Source organism: Panicum virgatum, chromosome 9K (genome assembly GCF_016808335.1).
Source record: "Panicum virgatum strain AP13 chromosome 9K, P.virgatum_v5, whole genome shotgun sequence".
Classification (NCBI taxonomy): domain Eukaryota; kingdom Viridiplantae; phylum Streptophyta; class Magnoliopsida; order Poales; family Poaceae; genus Panicum; species Panicum virgatum.
The window spans coordinates 58981913-59001608 of NC_053144.1; the positions used below are offsets into that span (position 1 = coordinate 58981913).

At 48.6% G+C, this 19696-nt stretch overlaps 2 protein-coding genes across 2 annotated transcripts; both read right to left on the reverse strand.

Moving 5' to 3' along the window:
- Positions 1-924: 924 nt before the first annotated feature.
- LOC120652810 (trifunctional UDP-glucose 4,6-dehydratase/UDP-4-keto-6-deoxy-D-glucose 3,5-epimerase/UDP-4-keto-L-rhamnose-reductase RHM1-like) lies at positions 925-4364 on the reverse strand. Its single transcript, XM_039930743.1, has 3 exons — positions 4102-4364; positions 1707-3297; positions 925-1610 (listed from the first exon to the last, which is right to left on the reverse strand). Exons 2-3 carry the CDS (start codon positions 3273-3275, stop codon positions 1158-1160), a joined length of 2022 nt encoding a protein of 673 aa, XP_039786677.1. The 5' UTR covers positions 3276-3297; positions 4102-4364; the 3' UTR covers positions 925-1157.
- Positions 4365-5948: 1584 nt separating this feature from the next.
- Positions 5949-10156, reverse strand: LOC120652812 (UDP-glucuronic acid decarboxylase 6). Its single transcript, XM_039930747.1, has 13 exons — positions 9764-10156; positions 9495-9599; positions 9300-9386; positions 8531-8618; positions 7703-7794; positions 7547-7611; positions 7378-7466; positions 7202-7279; positions 6997-7090; positions 6842-6908; positions 6686-6749; positions 6505-6545; positions 5949-6418 (listed from the first exon to the last, which is right to left on the reverse strand). The coding sequence occupies exons 2-13, from the start codon at positions 9585-9587 to the stop codon at positions 6227-6229; spliced, it is 1050 nt and encodes a 349-aa protein (XP_039786681.1). The 5' UTR covers positions 9588-9599; positions 9764-10156; the 3' UTR covers positions 5949-6226.
- Positions 10157-19696: the final 9540 nt, after the last annotated feature.

The following is a 19696-nucleotide window of genomic DNA, read 5'->3' on the forward strand; positions in this document are numbered from 1 at the left end:
ATATAGTAACATAATAGCGATTGTCGGTTGAATTGATGTGTTTCTGTGGTGCTGTGATGAAGTAATTCGCACAGTTTTAGTTCTGGTTAAACTCTGTTTTCTGGAGGTTTTGTTGGACAGGGTAAGTTCCGGTTAACTTTGTCTGGAGGTTTGATCGGCGAGGGTGCCTTTCTGAACTAGACTACGGAACAACAGGTCTAACTTAAACAGGAAAACGAACGCACGAGAAAAGGTTATTCCAGCGGCTACTATTATATAACCATTAATCATGATTATCGGACTGGGCAAGATACATTTTCAGTAAACAAGCGGTGATACGCCTTTAGGCTGGCCCATGTGATTTTCGGACTGCGCAAGATACATTTTCAGTAAACAAGAGGTAATTAATAATGATACGCCATTAGGCAGGCCCATCATGGTAGAATTGAACTCTGCCGAACCTCCGACAAGCTGCCGATTTGCTTTTACGGCAAGCGGCCAACCAAAGGTGAAAGGTCTCACATGTCACAAGGCCCAGCAATAACCAATTGACCGTCCAGCGATTCTCCATTTTAAATGCATTAGTGAACGATGTAACTATCTTATCGTATCAATAAGTAAAGCACCAGCAATAACCAATTGATCATCCAGCGATCGCAGAATGGCTTTTCCAAATAGAAACATCCAGCAATCCACCATACAGTGATAGACAAAACACAAAATTAACGTAGCGAGGATAATCACCGAAGGTGCTGCTGTGCAGGGGGGCTGACAACCTTATATCCACCAAGAACCCCCAAACAAAAAAAAAAACAAAATTAACGTAGCGAGGATAATCACCGAAGGTGCTGCTGTGCAGGGGGGCTGACAACCTTATATCCACCAAGAACCCCCAAACAAAAACCAGAGGCGCAAAGTGCAAAGAATGCACCACAAACCAGAACATGTACAACGACTGCTCTTGACAGTTACGTAATATATAAGGGAATAAGCTAACTCATAGTGTTCTACGTGTTCTGTAAAAACATGATCCGTAACAACAGAATGACAAAGAAAGGAGGTACGCCTGCCATTCTCCCTAAAGAATTGACCACAACTACGAACCACCATGCAACATTAACTAATTTTGTGTCCAACAATAACCAATACAAAGGACCTCAACAACCCCGTATAAATCCTCAGTTAGAAGGGACCTTCCTGTTTGGCTCAAAGACGTACTTGATCAACGAATCCTTGATGGATAGCAGCTCAGGGAACTCAGCCTTCAATTTCGATGCGTCCATCTCATTGTTGCTCCTAGGTGCAACTATGACCTTGGCCTGCTCTTCAAGTGTGAAGTTGGTCCACTTGAAGTCGGGACTGATGTACTTTTTGTACATCTCCAGAATCTCGTTGTGGCTGACAACACCAGGGTTGGTGAAGTTCCATATGCCCCTGCAGTCCCGCTTCGCCATCTCGATGGAGATAGGCAGAAGCTCATCCAAAATTGTCATGCTGTTGGGAATGTTCACCACCTTGTCGTAACGAGCTATCTTTGTGATGAAGTTACGAGGGTTGCTTAGGTCTGATGATATAGGCATCCTTACCCTAAGAGTACAGACATTATCATAGTCCTTCAATAGTTCTTCCACCTGCAGTGCAATTAACAGCACAGAAGTTAACTTCCAGGCATTACGAAGCAGTAGAAGGTAAACCCACGATAAACAAAAAGACAAAAGTGAGCTTACCATTGCTTTAGTTTTGGAATAAAAGGAACCTGCAAAGTTGGGTGTGTCTTCCTCTTTAAAGCCGATTCCAGACCCTTCAGGGTGCTTAGCATCGTACTCAAATATACAGCCTGTAGCATAGTTGATCATGAGCAAACCCTGCTCACGACAAACATCTGCAAGATTCAAGGTGCCTACAACATTGGTGCGGATAGTGTCTTGTTTGTGGGTCTCGCACCAGTCAACATTCGGTCTCCCAGTGACTCCAGCAGCATTGAAAACATGAGTTGGCCTCACATTTCTAATGTCCTCCAAAAGCTGAGAACGCTCCTCCAAGCGTCCTTTCCCATACTCATATGGTATCCCTTGTTTCTCACAAATCTTCCCAAGGAGGCCACCAATCCATCCAGTCCTACCATATATCAAGAACTTGTAGGGATGCTTTTGAGGGGCATCGGTGGTGCTTTGGGTACTGGTTGCAGGAGCTGTTGTGCTAGCTTCCAATGGTGAAGAAGATAGATACTTGGTTTCCTCGGTCCAGTTATGTCTTTCATCAACACCAGGAGTCATCAGCATCCTTGGATGAGGGAGCAGCGCACCAGAAACATCTCCCCAGTAATCGGGATTGGTGGTATACCACTCGATTGTTTTCTTCAATCCCTCTTCCCATGGTGTGCGCTCTGCCCATCCCAATCTCTTCAGCTTCTGATCATCCAAGAAGTACCTCTGGTCATTGAAGGGCCTGTTGTCAACAAACCTGATGACTTTCTCAGTATCCAAGCCAAAGAGCCTGCATATGTCCTTGGCCACATCAATCACCCTCCTCTCCTTCACAGTACCAATGTTATACACATGTCCAACCTCTCCTTTGTGAAGAACCACCTCAAAAGCTTCAGCCACATCCTCACAGTACAGGTAGCTCCTGACATTGGAACCATCTCCATGAATAGGAAGAGGCAGACCTCTCATGGCCAAAAGAATGAATTTGGGAATGAGTTTCTCAGGGAACTGATTTGGCCCATACACATTGTTACCACGAGTGGTAATCACAGGAAGACCATAAGACCTTCCATATGCCATCACAAGCATTTCAGCCCCAGCTTTTGTAGCTGAATAAGGATTTGTTGGAAGCAGTTGTGAGGCCTCGTGGTTACCAACCACAGCATCCTCATCAGTTTCTCCATACACCTCATCAGTACTGACATGAATAAACCTCCTGATCTGACCAGTAACCTTGCAAGCCTCCAGCAGGACGTGGGTACCATATATATTGTTCTTTGTGAACTCAAATGAATTGCCAAAGGAATTATCCACATGAGTCTGAGCAGCAAAATGCATGATGGTGTCAATTGACTCTGTGATCAGAAGGTAGTTGACCAGATCAGCACTTGCAATGTCACCCTTGACAAACTTGAAATTTGGTGAAGGCCGCGAAGGGTTGAGGTTCTTTAGGTTGGAGCAGTAGTCAAGCTTGTCGAGGACAACAATCTTGTAGTGTGGATAGCTCCTAACCAGGCGGTTTGCCACATGCGATGCAATGAAACCAGCAGCACCGGTTATGAGAATGTTCTTGGGCTCGTAGGTCGCCATCTTTGTCTGCTAATCCCTGGACCTGTTAATTTGTTACAGAACACAATGAGATCAGATGTCCAGTCACAGTGACTCATCTGCTAAAGTTGAGGAAATGAAAATACATACAAGCAACATTCCCAGGAAAAAAAGAACCGACATGTAAAAAGCAGATAGCAATCAGCAGCAATAATAAGTTAATAATAAAAAAAATAACAAAATGAAGCTAACTATCACTAGAAAACATGGAATTAACTAATTATCAGCAAATGTAGTACTGGAATATAAAATGAAATGAACAAGGATCTTTAGCATATATATAGTATATAATCAGATATGTCAGCTTAATGGTCTTGCCCACTGATTGCCAACTTGAGTTCTCCATGCTACGCAACAAATAACTCTATTACTAAGGGTCATTAACTCTAGCAGTAAGAGTCGTTAATCCTACCAGTAAGGATCATTAACTCAGGAAGATAAGCAGAAGCCAGACAGCGCTCACCAGTCACCACAATATCCTAGCCCAGGCAACCAACAAATTCAAGGGCTCGCGGCCACCATGATCCACACACAAATCTAGAGAACCAGCTCACGCAACGCAACGGCAGCCAACTCCATCGACTATCCGTTCGCAACGAACGAACGAACGGCATCGCCGCCGACTAACTCCCGCGTCCAGACCCCGGCAGCAGGGGGAGCCGGATCACGCTCCCCCACTGGCGCGGGCGCCGCGCCGCGAGGATCAATCAGATCTATCGCGCTGGCCACCACAACGAAGCCGAAACGAGCACCGCCCGGAAGCAACCGTAGAATTCGCAAGACCAGATTCGAGAGCAGGAGGACTTACGAGAAGCGGTCGCCGAGATCCGGGAGCGCCGCGGTGGCGGCGGAACCGAACCGAGCCGAGCCGAGCCGACCTGGGGGAGCAAAAGCCTGTCGCGGAGCCGAAGGGGGCGGTCGCGCGCGCCGCGGCGATGCGCGCACGCGCGTCCCGTGCGGGGGGACGAGGCGGCGCGGGCGGTGGCGGTGATGAGACGACGCCTGCCGCGACGAGCAGCGGGGCGAAGCGTGGGCGCGTGGAGGGAGGAGATCGGGGGGCGAGGGAGGGAGGGGACCGGGGCTGGCTCGCTTAAATGCGGGCCGCGCTAGTAGTCCTGGCTCCAGAGGCCGCGTGGACACGGCGTCTGTTTCGTCCAGCGTAAGCTGGCTGCTCTTGCTGGCGGTGGTGGACTCGACTCGCGGCCGCGGTGCCCCCCCGTCGACAGCGCCACAGCTCAGCTGCGGACGGACGGGGCGTGACGGGGGTAGGTAGGCGGCGCCTCCGGCGCGTCTCTCGCACGACGCGGATCTCAGCGGTGATTCTAGAGATATTTTTCAAAATTAACTTTTTCTTTCCTTTTTGGATGGACTCTAGCACACGGTTAACGATCGCGGTGCTGTTTCTGTTGTGTGCTGAAGTTAAACCTTCTTGGAGATAACGGCGCGTCTCTGGATGGCGGCGTAGCGTCACCGACATCCTGACGGCGTGCTCTCCAGCGTGGGCCCCGTAGCCGTAGCTCGTGGTGCTCGTGCTTCGGTCGCTTGGGACGGAAGCGTTGGATCATTCGTTGCTCGCGTCGCCAGTCAAGCCCTGCTACCGCTCCGCCATGTTACCACTTTACCAGCGGGTACGACTTGTACTAGCCAACAAAAGGCAAGGGTCGGTTGGTTTCGCACTGACGAAGCTGGAGCCAGATCTGCTCAGCTCGTTAAGTCCACTCCACTCCGTGTGGGTGTGGGGGCGTCGTGGGCTCTCGTGGCTCGTTGCCGCTGTTTCCATCCGTTGGGTCACGCGACCGACGCGGGAGGAAAGTCAGGAACGACGCGCGCCCTGCTTCGTTTTTCATCGTGCCTAACGCGCAGTCAAATCTGCCAATCTGGTGTCCCAGCACTAGGGCCTGTTTGGCTCCAGGACTTTTTCCAAAAGTCCCTATCACATCAAAAGGAATCTTACTATTTTATATTATTAAATAAAATCTGTTTATAAATGTTTTTTGACAGCTGAGTGCTTTTTCGCGAGACGAATCTAATGAGCCTAATTAATCGATGATTGGCTACAGTGATGCTACAGTAACCATTCGCTAATCATAGATTAAGATACATCATTAGATTCGTCTCGCAGTTTAGCCCCAGGGTTCTGCAGTTAGTTTTATAATTAATATTTATTTAATACTTCTAAATACTAAAAAGTCCCTAGGACTTTTTTGAAGTCCCTCAATCTAAACACCCCCTAAAGAGAATCGTCTCGAATGGGGGCAAAAGAAGCTCCTGTCACGAAAGGTAAAAAAGGAAGCTTCTGTCGTTCCGCGCCACGATCTGTGCACGACCTGGCTGCCTAGCATCCGTTGAAGAATTCGCAACCGGAGGCCACCAATCAGATATCAGCACGACCCCCCGACGCTTGCATGTTGCGAGTACTCCGTACTTCGCAGCTTCTGCTACTCGTGCCATTATTTTCTCCAGACGACACCCGGGTCACCGGGACTTCCATTTGCCGAAACACGGTTCAGTCAGATTTCTGCAAGACAACGACAGCTTTGTAATGTCAAGGTGTTGTCATTTTAGCAGAACATTTGTCCGGTAAACAAACAAAGTGTGCATTTTAGCCATGTCAAGCTGATTAGAGGTTACTCTCAGGCATCAGCAGCAGCAAGATGGAACAAAAGCTCAAAATGGCATCAACATTGCTATAATCGATTCAGGGAGTACACATGCTACAAACAAGTACCACAAGATCTGCGGGAGCAGAGAGACGCAAAACGGCCGGCCCTGTATGGGAATTCTAATAGTACAATCTTTCAAGGTGAACGACAAAGGTGTATTCAGTTTATTGGAACTCAAATTCCGTAATGAAATGTGGCCACGAATAATGACGAACCCAACTATGAGTATGCTCCCCCCTTGGATATCCTTCTCGCCAAAAGCAGGGCGGTTTAGGCCTTAGTCTTCTTGGGCACCGCCAGGCGCTCCCGGAAATCATCCTCCATGAGCACCAAACCGTCGCGCAGGACGACCTTGGGCTCCCACCCAAGAACTTCCTTGGCCTTTGTGATGTCTGGCTTCCTCTGGCGAGGATCATCAGGAGTGTTCTCAGTCATCGTCACTGTCACTTCCGGGTTGATCAACTGCAAAGCAGGCATGTCAGTAAACCATTAAGATTTACCAAGATTAAAAAAAAGAAAGGATTGCAATTATATAATATACAGCTTACCTCCTTCACATTCTCAGCAAGTTCCAGCATGGTAAATTCACCTAAACAATAAATATATCCATTTAGCAGAAAGAAGAAGGAACCTGACTTCTTTAACATAGGAATGCTTATGACAAATTTATAACGCTGACTGAACTGACAACTGTGTGGCAGCAAAAGTAAATACATAGATGAATTTTACCTGGGTTACCCAAGTTAATCGGTCCAGTGTTGTTTCCATTCATCAGCTTAATAAGACCATCAACCTACATTGAAATGATGTAGTTGTCTATATTATGCACTGAAAGAGCCATGAGAAATTATGAATCCAATTTTGCAAATGCAATGGAAGACAAACCATATCGGCAACGTAGCAGAAGCTCCTAGTCTGTGTGCCTGGTTTCTGGACAGTCAGGGGTTCGCCACTAGAAGATTGTGAAAGAAAAAAGGTAAGCCACCAAAACCATCTGGACACATGCTGAACTGAAACAGAAGAAATCCAACAATTATTACCGAACAGCCTGAGCAATGAAGTTGCTAACAACACGGCCATCATCAATGTTCATCCTAGGCCCGTAGGTGTTGAAAATCCTGGCAATTCGGATTTCTGCAGACATGGTCGACAAATATTAATAAGGACAAATCATAAATCCCAGAGTAATAACGGAACAAAAAGGGCTATCAGCTAATAGTGAAGTTTAAGTACACAAAGTATTACCAATGCCATGCTGCCTGTGATAGTCGAACATCAGTGTCTCCGCTACACGCTTACCCTCATCATAACAACTCCTGACTCCTGATAGGGAAAAAAAATCAAAATGGTAAGATAACTTGAAAGTAAATTTATGGAAAGAAGAGGAAAATATATTGCATTGGCCAGACGAAAAAAATTACCAATTGGGTTAACATTGCCCCAATAGGCCTCGGTTTGAGGATGCTCCAGCGGATCACCATAGACTTCAGAGGTTGAAGTCAACAAAATCCTGCGATTGAACATAAATTCCATTTAATACAGCTTTTTCACATGGAGGCATTGGAAGAATCAATAGGCATGATTACCAACCTAGCTCCAACTCTCTTTGCAAGTCCCAGCATGTTAAGGGTCCCAATAACATTAGTCTTGATGGTCTGTTCAGGAAATTATAGACATTTCAATACAATGAACGGTCAGGAAAAACAAAGAAATGATATACTTCTCACAGAACAGAGACTTGCATACCTTAACAGGATTGTGCTTGTAGAAGATTGGGGAAGCAGGGCAAGCAAGGTGATAGATTTGGTCAACCTCCACAAGCAGCGGTTGGGTGACATCTAAAACAGTGAGGAAGAATTTACAGCATAAGAGCATAACTCATGACTCCTGAGGAAGAAATTATACTTAAAATGAAATGACTGAGACTAGGTATTCATTAAATTGTTTTTCCAAGACATGATGAATACTATTAATTTGAGTATATGATCTGTCCCGTCATCACATTTTCATGATCAGAAATGAAGAAAGTTACAACACCAGTGTCAGAAAAAATAACTTGAATGCACATGCTTGTACTCCGAATATGAGTTGCCATTAGCAAGTTCCAAATAATAGTCAATGACCAATTAAGAGAAAAAAGAAAGTTAATTCAGTCAACAGACAACTCGGATCATGCTATTGGACAAGCATTGAATATATGGCACAATAATTGCATGCTACTTGAATTGTCATTGACTAACCATGATTCAAATTTTCAGGAACCTTTGAAAAAGACGAAAATAACTACAGCTTACAAGTGACAGTACAGTACTAGTCAACAACTAAGGCTTCAATAATAAAGTCAGAAAACATTAAGCTCCATTAAACGAACAACAAAGGACATGTTACGGCAAACACAGAGACAGCATAAAGAAATAGCACTTTATTTGCCATTGACTATCCAAGATCAATAACTCAGGATCCTATGAAAGAGAAGACTTAAAGCAATACCAACATAATTGAATTTGTGGCAATGCAGAGACCTATACTAGCAAATGTCTTCAAGAATGCATAGTTAACTAGTAGTTATTTTACCGTGGCGGATGAGCTCAAATCTTGGGTGGCCGATCCACTTCTTCAGATTGTCTTTTGAACCAGTGAAGAAGTTATCAGCAACAATGACCTGGACACAACAGAACAGGGTTAAAAAATGTATGCCAGACAGGATCTGTAACAAGGATCCTAGAACTAAAAGGTTTTTCCAACCCACAAATTGAGAGCAGTATGAACTATGAAACAACACTACCGTAAATAGCCCTCAATCCTTAGAACAGCACTCCACATGAGCCAACAACTATCTTAGGAAGCTCAAAATGAAGTACCTCTAACAGGATCTCTAAAGCATTGCCAGTGGACCTTTGTGATCTTTCAAAGCCACAAACAGATCCACGAAACAACACTCTGAACTACAGTCATGATATAGCATGAGCTCTATCAAGTAATGCACGCTTTGCTGCTGGATCTCACTCAATACAGTGATCACTCACATTACCAATCAGATCCACAGAAGCACCCAATGCTCGAGCAAAGCTTCCAGCTATAGCTTAATACATCAATTGCCCCGACATGATGCAAAATGTAACTCGAAAGCTTGCTGCCCAGAGATCTGGAAGCACAATTGTCTCCCACCAACGTCCCTTTCAAGCAGATCTAGACCCACTTAGTTCCTGGCCTTATCACTCGGATGAGATCTAGACGCCCTCCATCATAATGGGTTTGACCAAACACATGGACGCAGGCCGATCCCGCAAACCAACGAGCAATGAAGTGCTATGCTACGGGATCTCAGTCAGGGCGCGCGTACCTCGTGCTTCTCGTTCTCCATGAGCTTGTCGACGAGGTGCGAGCCGATGAAGCCCGCCCCACCGGTGACCAGGATCCGCAGGTTGGCCTGGATCACACAGCAATTCGGCACCGACGATCAGGATCCGGAAACACGCGAGCCGGGCAAGGCCACACGGCGAGGGAGGAGATCCGGCGACGGAGATCGCGCCCTCACCTGGAAGAACTTGGAGAAGCGGAGCGGCGAGGGGGTCGGCGGCGGGCGGGAGGTGGTATGCTCGCCGTTGCTGCCATTGGTCTCCTGCGCCATCGCGTCGCGCACCTGGTTCCGCCCAGATCCAACCCAAACCACACGCGTCAGGCGTCAGATAGAAATCACACGCACCGCGGAACGGGACGGAACCAAAAGCGATCACGCAATTGCGAGCGAGCGAGCAACGAAGAAGCGTGGGGAGGGGAGGGGAGGGGACGGGGCGCGGCGCTCACCCAGCAGCTGGCGCAGGGGATTGGGCTCGGCTTGCTTGGCTCGGACAGACACGGGGAACGGGCGGTTTGAATCGGATTAGACTGGGGGCGGACGACGAGGAGGCCTTCCAGATCTGAGCCGTATTTATAGATCCCGCGCTACGCACTCCCGGAGCAGCACAGAGGGAAGGAGAGGGGAGATGCAGGCAGTCAGGCCAGGCCCCAGCACCACCACCGATTGCTGCTACCAACCGGCCTAATCACAGATCTCACCGCCACCCGACGCCACAATTAATTCCTCCCCCTTTCCGATCTGGTGCCAATAAGAAACTAGTAGTAATCCGTGCAGCGGAGGGGGTGACGGGGACGAGGAGGGAGGAGCAGACATTTGCGCTTCCAATGGAAGCAAAGGTGCCGGTGCTGGTGCCCGGCCGCGCGCGAGATTCCAACGGGTGCCGCGTGCGATCGATGGCGACAGCGCAGCGCGCCCGGACCCGGACGCCCGCGGCCGGGCCCCCGCCGTCGTCACGTCACCGCGCGTTCTTTGTTTAGTGGCGCGATTAGGCGCGCGTTTGGTGCGATCTGGGCGACTTGGGAGTGAGATCGGTCGGTCGAGCAGTCGAGGGCAGGAGCGGTCGTTCGGCTGGCAGGTGGGGCCTCGATGGCGGGTGAGGCTCGCGAGCTGCCCGGCTCCTGGTTCTGGCGCGGGGCCGGCGAGTTCGAGCCGACGCGCTGTTGGACGTGGTACGGGGCTGTCGGGTACGGCGGAGCGGCGAGGTGCCGACTCGTTGCTTGCGACATACGGCGCATCATGATTCAGAGCCGTCGATTGGGTCCGGGCTAAGATTAGATTAGGCGATTAGAGAGCGGCACGGGATTAAATGGGAGGTCTCAGATTATGATACCGGGCGAATGAAGAAGCTCGAGGCTTTGCCTTGGCACCGGGATAAGAATATTCTACTAATTCACGTTCACGTCGCGGTCGGTCCAACCTAAACCAACAGAGAAATGCCCCAACTTTTCTCTGAGAGCTAGTAGCAGCCTAGCAGCTAGCACTAGTGGGAGGTTACACGCAGAGTAATGAACGTAACCGATAGCAGAGCATGTGATTGCGATTGCTGCCGTGAGTTTTAATCTTGGCACGTATAGAGCCGGGCTCCGCCTCAGGCATTTCATTTTTTTTTCTTTTTGTCGCGGCACTTTGCAGCATGCGCTGGTTGTTGCGATTTTCTTTTTTTTTCTGTTGGGTCCTGCGTTTCCGCCCTGAGCTGCCGGCGACATGTTACTGTTACCTTTCTCTGTTCTTGGCGATGGGTTAGCGTTACTACTGTCACCCTGCTTGCTTGCCTGAAGATAGACGGTCATTGATCCCAGTGAAGTGATTCAGAGCCGCTCAAAGCGAAACGAGCGAGTCAGCGAGACAGAACCTAGCCGACGAGCAGGGATTGAGCATTGTCTGTGGGTATAATAAGCAAAGGTCAACGGCCAAACCCCTGAAGCGCCCCGACCCGAAGATCAAGGCTAAACCATGTATTAATTACCAAATAAGGTCTCCGGCATAATACATGTTACATCAAGTGGAGTCCAGAGTCATACAGAGCTTTATTTAACACGTACATGAGGAGTAAAGTGACAACACAAAGCTACACAGAACAACCACAGGATAACAACTAGCATAGCGACATGCAGGACTAGCTCTTCATCCATCACGGCTCCACTCGATCAGCTTGGGTGCGGACACGATCTACTCGTAGTCTTCCGGCACAAAGTCTGGATCCTCTGGAGGAAAAATCAACAGAGGTGAGTACAAAAGTACTCAGCAAGCTCCACCTCACCTTACGGGAGGGGGATGACATGCACGACACACATTGAGCACCATGCATTAGCAATGCAACTAATGGTATGCAACTCTTTCTGACACAACCCACAATAGGTAGCTCACTGGTTGTCAGGACCACACCGTAGCCTGCCCATACCGTGGACACGGACCATTCGAATGGATTATACACTCTGCAGAGGTCGTACACTGTACCCATAAGCTCGACTGCCCGAACGGACAACCGACATAGCCGACACCCAGCCGTGGTCACGCCCCAACCCGGTCACACAAACCCTCGGGCCCTGACCCCAATGGTCTATACTCGTAAACCATCCCTGCGACCGTCAGGCTAACCAGTGGGATTAGGCTAAGTCCGGCCCATACCGGAACCTGTGGTCGTACTAAAGTAAACTAGGTGAGATGTCAAAACAACTCGGTCCTTATGGTTCACCAGGGCAGCAACCATCTCTCAACATAACAACTCGAACCTACCACCACGGTAGCACTCACCCGCCAGTCTACCACCACGGTAGCGCCGGCTCCAGCACACCCAGCTGCCCTGGTCTCAGCCAGCTCCCTTCGTATCCTATTCTCAGTTTCTGGATATGCATGACTACTCAGATGCATGCATGAGCACACTCAATCACTCAAGTACTAGTATATGTAATCGATCCTAGACCCAGGCTACAGCTAAACGTCCTCACATGGATGCAACCGCTCACGTAGGGGTCGATGAAACTTGCCTTCGCTTGCGTACGCGTCGGCGGCGGCGGCTTCCTGCTCGTGGTATGGGTCTTCAGGCTCCTTGGCAGGCTCCTCCTCGGTCACTCCGTGATCTACGAGCGGAAACGGCACAACCGGCAAACAAACACAAGCAAGCAATAAGCTCAAATGGAGATGAAAATAGGAGGAATAGATAATATATGATTTGAGGAGAGTTTAGGAAAAAGAGCTACATAAAAAGGAGTTGATATGAAGGAGATATTGAGTTTTTGGTTAGTAGAATGATTTGGATTAAGTGCTCACGGTCTGGTGGGTGTTTTGGGCTTTTGTTGTGGAGTTAATGGTCGGGAGAGCTGCCTGCCATCTCACCTTGGCGCGGAACAGCTCGAGGAAGAGGACCAAGTGTTGGAGCTTCGTCTCGTGAGTGAGCTGGGCTCGGAAGAAGTGGTTCAGCTGGCGGAGTGAAGAGGCTCGGTGTGCTTGGGCTGGTGACGGGGCTCATCACGGCCTTGCTCCTTTTATAGGCGAGGAGAGCAGCAGCGGCGTCGCGCAAGGACGGGCGACGGCGTGAGCTGCGGCAGCTCGTCGTCAACGCGAATAGTGGCAGCACTGAAGGCGCGAGCGCCGAGGCGGCAAAGCCGGCAAGGGCGCTGCAGCGGCGTGGGCGAGGTAGGGACGCGGGAGCGGGCGACACGGCGTGATGCCGGCGGCAGTGCGCGGTCCTGTTGTGGGGCCGGCATGTCGCGCGTGCGCGAGCGAGAGCGAGCGGGTGAGGCGGTTTGGCGGAAAAAATCTCGGCCGGCATTGTTCGTGGCGACCCCGATTTTTAGCGAGGTGGGTGCTGCCATGACGGGTCTTTTCAAAGTCAATGGTGTGGGTACTCTGTGGCTTCCAGGGAATGATGAAGTTATGGCAAAGGAGGTAGGCGCTGTCATGATTGTCTGGAAATTATGGCATGGTACGGTGACTTGAGAGGCTTTTATGGAAATGAGATGATTTTTGTCGTGGGTGCAAGCATGCGTATGCTGGTTACTGGAGGAAATGAATGTACTAACGCAAGGCATGAGTATAAAATAGTTTACCTAGTAGTTATGTAACACCTCATATAATGTTAGTATTATTTTATGTTACTAAATTAATTGCAACATAAGTTTTATTTTAGTGATTGTTGGAAAATTGAGGTGGCCCTACTAAGTTGAGGATCTACACCAACTCACTTCAGAGTCGGTCAGCATCTAGTTATTTAGTGTACCGGTGTAACATCCCTATTTTTATTACTAAAATAAAACTTATTTTGTGATTAAATAGGCAACGTAAATTAATATAATACTATCTTTATAAGAGGTGTTACATAATTAAACTACTAAGCAATCCTTGCGGTACGCACATGCTCGAGCTGCTGCTGAGTCCACTCCACGTACGAGCTCACAAACCAGGCTTGCTTGTCTCCTACGCTTGCCTGGCTCCCTCACGGAGCACATGGGCCCGCGTCGGGACCGCACGCTGCACCCGGCACCACGCCGTGCCGACCAGCGTCGTGCCCCCACTCCGCTGCAGCTTTGCTCGACGGCCTGCCCGCCCTCGTCGCTCGCACTGCTCGACGATGACCTCCGCAATCCACGCCGGAGCTGTGCCCCACGGCAGGTCGAATCATCTTACCAGCCTCGGAACTCCACGACGTAGCTGTGCCGTTGTCGCCGCGCACAGATCCCGGGCGAGAATTTTTGCCACGAACCGCCTGTGGCCGCCCATAATTTGGGCCGGGTGCTGCACCGTGATGCCTCGCACCATCCGCAGCTCGTCGCTGTTCCTTCCCGGGAGCTGATAAAAACTCTATTTGTAGCATCCCTGTTTTGCTTGCGTGAAGAAGCTGCCCAACCTGTCCCCTGCCTCGGCCAGTGAACTGCCTTGTCCCCGAGAGCCGTGCTGCTGTAACGTCCATGCTTTCAGCTTGCGTAAAGAAGCTACCAAGCCTGCCTCCGCTGCGCTGCTCCGTCATATCGCGGCTGCACTGTGCTGAGTCGTCGCGCACAGCACCGGCCCAGATTTTTTCCCCGTGCGAACCGCCTTACCCCGTCTATAAAAGACCCCGTGCTCTCCGGGAAGGCTACCCAGAAAAGCTTCCCCATACCCTCCGTTTCCGTAACCCAAGTTCCTACTGTTCCCGACCCAAGACCCAAAAACCACAGGTAAGCCACCCTCGTTCATAGCTACCCTGAGCCTCTTTTACCATTTCTTTCTGATACACTAGAATAGTTGCACAAACTACTTATAGCCAAAATACTAACCCTTGCTGGTACCCCTAACCTTTTTATCGACGTAATAGAAACAACCTTCACTTTGTAAAATCAATATCTTGCTCATCTTAACTCCGTTTATTACGATTATTGTTCCAAAACTCATCAAAAAGTATAATCTATCAAATAAAATTATATTTGTGTGTTGTATTGATATGTTTTATCCTGTTGTGTGGCGGTACGTTCGTACTTTGCTGGCGGGACAGACGCTATTCCGGAGGAGGACCCGGAGAACCAAGGCGACCAGGAGCGTGCCACGTCGGACGACGCATACGCAAGCGAAGGCAAGTTTCATCGACCCCTACGTGAGCGGTTGCATCCATGTGAGGACGGTTAGCTGTAGCTTGGGTCTAGGATCGATTACATATACCAGAACTTGAGTGATTGAGTGTGCTCATGCATGCATCTGAGTAGTCATGCATATCCAGAACTGAGAATAGGATACAAAGGGATCTGGCTGAGACCAGGGCAGCTGGGTATGCTGGAGCCGGCGCTACCGTGGTGGTAGACTGGCAGGTGAGTGCTACCGTGGTGGTAGGCTCGAGTTGACATGTTGAGGGATGGTTGCTGCCTTGGTGAACCATAAGGACCGAGTTGTTTTGACATCTCACCTAGCTTACTTTAGTACGACCACAGGTTCCGGTATGGGCCGGACTTAGCCTAATCCCACTGGTTAGCCTGACGGTCGCAGGGATGGTTTACGGGTATAGACCATTGGGGTCAGGGCCCGAGGGTTTGTGCGGCCGGGCTGGGGTGTGACCACGGCTGGGTGTCGGCTATGTCGGTTGTCCATTCGGGCAGCCGAGCGTGTGGGTACAGTGTACGACCTCTGCAGAGTGTATAATCCATTCGAATGGTCCGTGTCCACGGTATGGACAGGCTACGGTGTGGTCCTGACAACTAGTGAGCTACCTATTGTGGGTTGTGTTGGGAAGGTGTTGCATACCATTAGTTGCGTTGCTAATGCATTGTGCTTAATGTGCATCGTGCATGTCATTCCCCTCCCGTAGGGTGAGGTGGAGCTTGCTGAGTACTTTTGTACTCACCCCTGTTGATTTTCCTCTAGATGATCCAGACTTTGTGCCGGAAGACTACGAGTAGATCGTGTCCGCACCCAAGCTGATCGAGTGGAGCCGTGATGGATGAAGAGCTAGTCCTGCATGTCGCTATGCTAGTTGTTATCCTATGGTTGTTCTGTGTAGCTTTGTGTTGTCACTTTACTTCTCATGTACGTGTTAAATAAAGCTCTGTATGACTCTGGACTCCACTTGATGTAACATGTATTATGCCGGAGACCTTATTCGGTAATTAATACATGGTTTAGCCTTGATCTTCGGGTTGGGGCGCTTCAACCGGGTTCTTTTGACGGCAGTGCCGCCTTTTGCTTCAGGGAGGCAGAGCCTACCAACAGATGAAGCTGGCTTCCGGGTGGCAGAGCCAACCTTCGATGAAGCCCAGACCCTTTTGTGATCCCGGGTGGCAGAGCCAACATTCGATGGATCACAACTTATACACTAAGTACTAAGCTTAACCGGAAGACTAGCACTTATAAAGACGCTTACCTTATTGGAGCAACAAAGGAACACACACCTAGTACACTCTACCTATGCTTACTTCTACTATGCCCTTGGATGTGTGTGGGATGGAGTGGAGTAGTATGGCATGGCAAGGGGTGGCACCCTCTTTATATAGGCACCCATACCCTCTTGGATGAGTGACACATGTCACACTCTAGGAGGTTCTCTATAAATATCTAAGTTCCCTACAAATATCTAATTCTAGAAAATTCTAAATTTTACCATGACAAGAAAATATCTAAGCTTCTTGTCTTCTTATGATTCTTGTGGAACATTCTAGAACCTTGTCATGGTGAACAAAATTATGCCATTATTTATCCTTATTTTTTATAGAACCTTCTAGAAGTTTGCATTATAAATTTCAACACTCCCCTTAATCGTGATGAAAACTGGGATGTTACACCCCCGCGCGGCAGATCTTGAAATGAAAGGCACATCATCGTCTACATAAAAAAAGAAGAAGAGGAAGGAACAGATCGAGGTTTTTATGGGCTGGCTGCTTGGAAGTGCATCGAGATATTCCTTGCTTCGGACACGAGATCTTCCATTCCTGCGCACCGGTAGCGGTGGCCCATGTGTTTCACTGACTCGCAGCTTGACCTGGGGAGCTCCCGAGGTCAGCTCTCAGTCACCGATCCTCGATAGCGTAGCACGTCTGGTCCACCGTGGTGGTGTCGCGAGTGCGGGCAGAATCGATTCATGGCGAGCTGCTAGAGAGTCTGGCTCGCTCGCGAGTACAGGAACTCTGAACCGCGAGTTCCTGTACACAGATTTTGACAGCTCCCACGCACGCATCGACGACGTGCGAACAGGGTTCACCTTTTCGTTTTTTTTCCGAATCCCGCCGTTTGCCGGAAACGAAATTTCGGCCGAAATTCGCTAATTCCGAACGGAAAGGGAATTCAAATTCAAAAAACGAAATTTCGGTGAATTCCGACCGAAATTTCGGTGATTTGGACCGAAATTTCGGTGATTTCGACCGGAAAATGATGTCAGTTGTGATTTTCCTACTGTTCCCGAGGTCAAATGAAAAACTTTTGAATACCAACTTTGTTCAGTTTTTCGAGATCTACAACTTTTGTTTCAGGAACTTTTTCATTTGAGCAATGGTTTGAAAGTTATTTAATTATTTCAAAAACTACCAATTAAAAGTCTTGTCATTTCATGTGACAACTTTCATTTTCTCTCTTAGGCCTCAACTGGACTTTTATTATTCTTGTTATGGCGGATATTCCTATAAATTTTTAGGGACATTAGTTGATCCAATTGAAAGTTGTTTTAAATCCAGGACAAACATGATTTGAATTGGTTATCAATTCATGTGACAGTGTTTGAATTTTTTGTTTGATTCAATTTGTATAGAGAATTGTTAAAGCATTCTGAAAGGTGTGTTTTCCGGCAGTTTTCCAACGGAAAGTTTTCCCCTGCTCTATAGATGGTGACAATTCTCTTGTGGCCTAAGATTTTGGTCACATGCATGCTGTGGATGCAAGAATTTGACCTTCTCTTCTTATCCTCGGGACTGGAATGGCGTCGGAGGAAATTCACTGGAATCAAGGTTACAGTCACCGACCTACTATTGCAATGCAAAGCTTTCTTCCACGAAGTGGGGGCAGATCAAAGGCCACAACTGACTTAATCTGCTGTTGCCAATGGAGAAGAATTGCCAATGGAATTTAACACGTATCAGCAATGGCCACAACTTCAAAAAAAAAAACTCCCAAGTCTCCACAGTTACCGGCTACAAAGCTAGAAGAAGAGCCAGATCGAGGGCCTGGTTAAGAATAATAGACTACAGCAGACAGAGGGCTTTAGCTGCCATCTCATTCGATCTCACCGCTACATACAAAAGAAAAGAGCTGCTAGATGATAATATAAAAGCAGATGCAAAAGGCAAAAGCGAAGCAAGATTGACGACGAGCCTAATTGGACAGCACGAGGAAACCAGATCTACTAGTCTACTGATGAGAGTATAGTCCACCCGGGCCGGCCGATGGATCATCATCCTAGTTGTAGGTATGCATATGAAATTGAATAGGTACCTCACCAATATCATGATAAACCAAAGTCTAGTTGAAGTCGAGGGGAGAAAACAAATTTTTGCACATGAAATGACGAGTCATTCAAATTACGGTTTCAAATGTTAATTTTAGTCTAGCAAATGATCTTAGATTTGAGTGTGTTCTAGTCCTATTTGCTCAGAAGAACACCTAGTTTTTTATCATATTTTTTCCCAATTTTTTACAAATATTTTTGAATTTTTAAATTTGAAAATGAAAAATGGCGAAAAATACCGGAATTCCATTTCCCGGCTACTAGCGAAAACGGAAAATTTTCCGGCGGTTTTCCGCCGGAAAGTTGAACCCTGCGTGCGAAGCGGTCGCTGGCTCGCCCGCTGTCGGTGGAGCCGGTCGCTCGCAGCTGGCACCCCACGTGGACAGGGACTAAAAGTAAGAGTAGTGTTTTTCAAAAAAAAAAGAGCAGTATATTTCCAGCCGTTAGGTAGGAGTAAGACCGGGGCGATCGGTGGGTGCCAACGTGCCGGTGTCCGCCCCGCCGCTTTCCGTTTCTTTTGTACTTGAGCTTGAGCCGTTGAGCTCGCGCCCGCGGCGGCGTCGTTGCTCCGGCGTGCCCCTCGACTACACGGCACGCGCCAGCAGCGAGTGCTCGTACGAGCCCAACCGTCGACGCGGACTCCTCGTCGCGTCGTTGCCCCCACCCGGCCACCCCTGTCGTCGACGTCGTCGATGTGTTCTTTGTCAGGTCTTCGTGTGGCCGAGTATGCCAATAATTGCTGCCGAACCCAAGCTTGTAGACTCGTAGTAAGGATACTGTTGGTCGCTTAGTCGGTTGGTTAGCTTGGCACTATGGGCCTCCGTGCCTGGCCCTGTGGACGGTGCGGTCCTGCCAAATTTCGTGGAAGAGCTACAGTGCTACGCTCGCTGCTCGTGTTGAGTGGCTTTCACGATGTATTTTAATCCATCCATCAGTTTTTTTTTAAAAAAAAAAGGAAAGTGGACTTCTCACTTCTGGATGGGCTTCTTCAGGCCGCATGTGATGGCCCGGTAGAGACGAGGCCCAAGTGCAGGACATCCTGATCCATCCTGATTCCCGACGTCTTTCCGCTCTTTCGTTCTTCTGGTCTTCTGGATGACTGGATGAGCTCCCCCGTGTCGTGGATGACGAGTGGCACGCCACACGACTTCAAGAGCAGGGGGGTTGGTGGATGCACGCACACGATGCGTCTGCTCTTCTTCTTCCTTTTCGGCCTTCATGGTGCCTGATTTACGTGCAGTATATCGACAGTCAAACGTGGGATTGGTTTAGGTAACTTACCACCACCATCTACACCAATACACCATCCAGTCCATCCTCATGGGTGGTTCACTGTCTCGTTCACTCGAGTAACTTGCAAGATGCAAGGGTGTGCCCGGCGAGCAGGAATTCTGCCAGGAACAATTTACCTTGTATGCAAAATACAAATGTAGCGCAAAAAAGAGAGAAACAAACTAAATTCACCTGAGGTGTCTGTTTATTT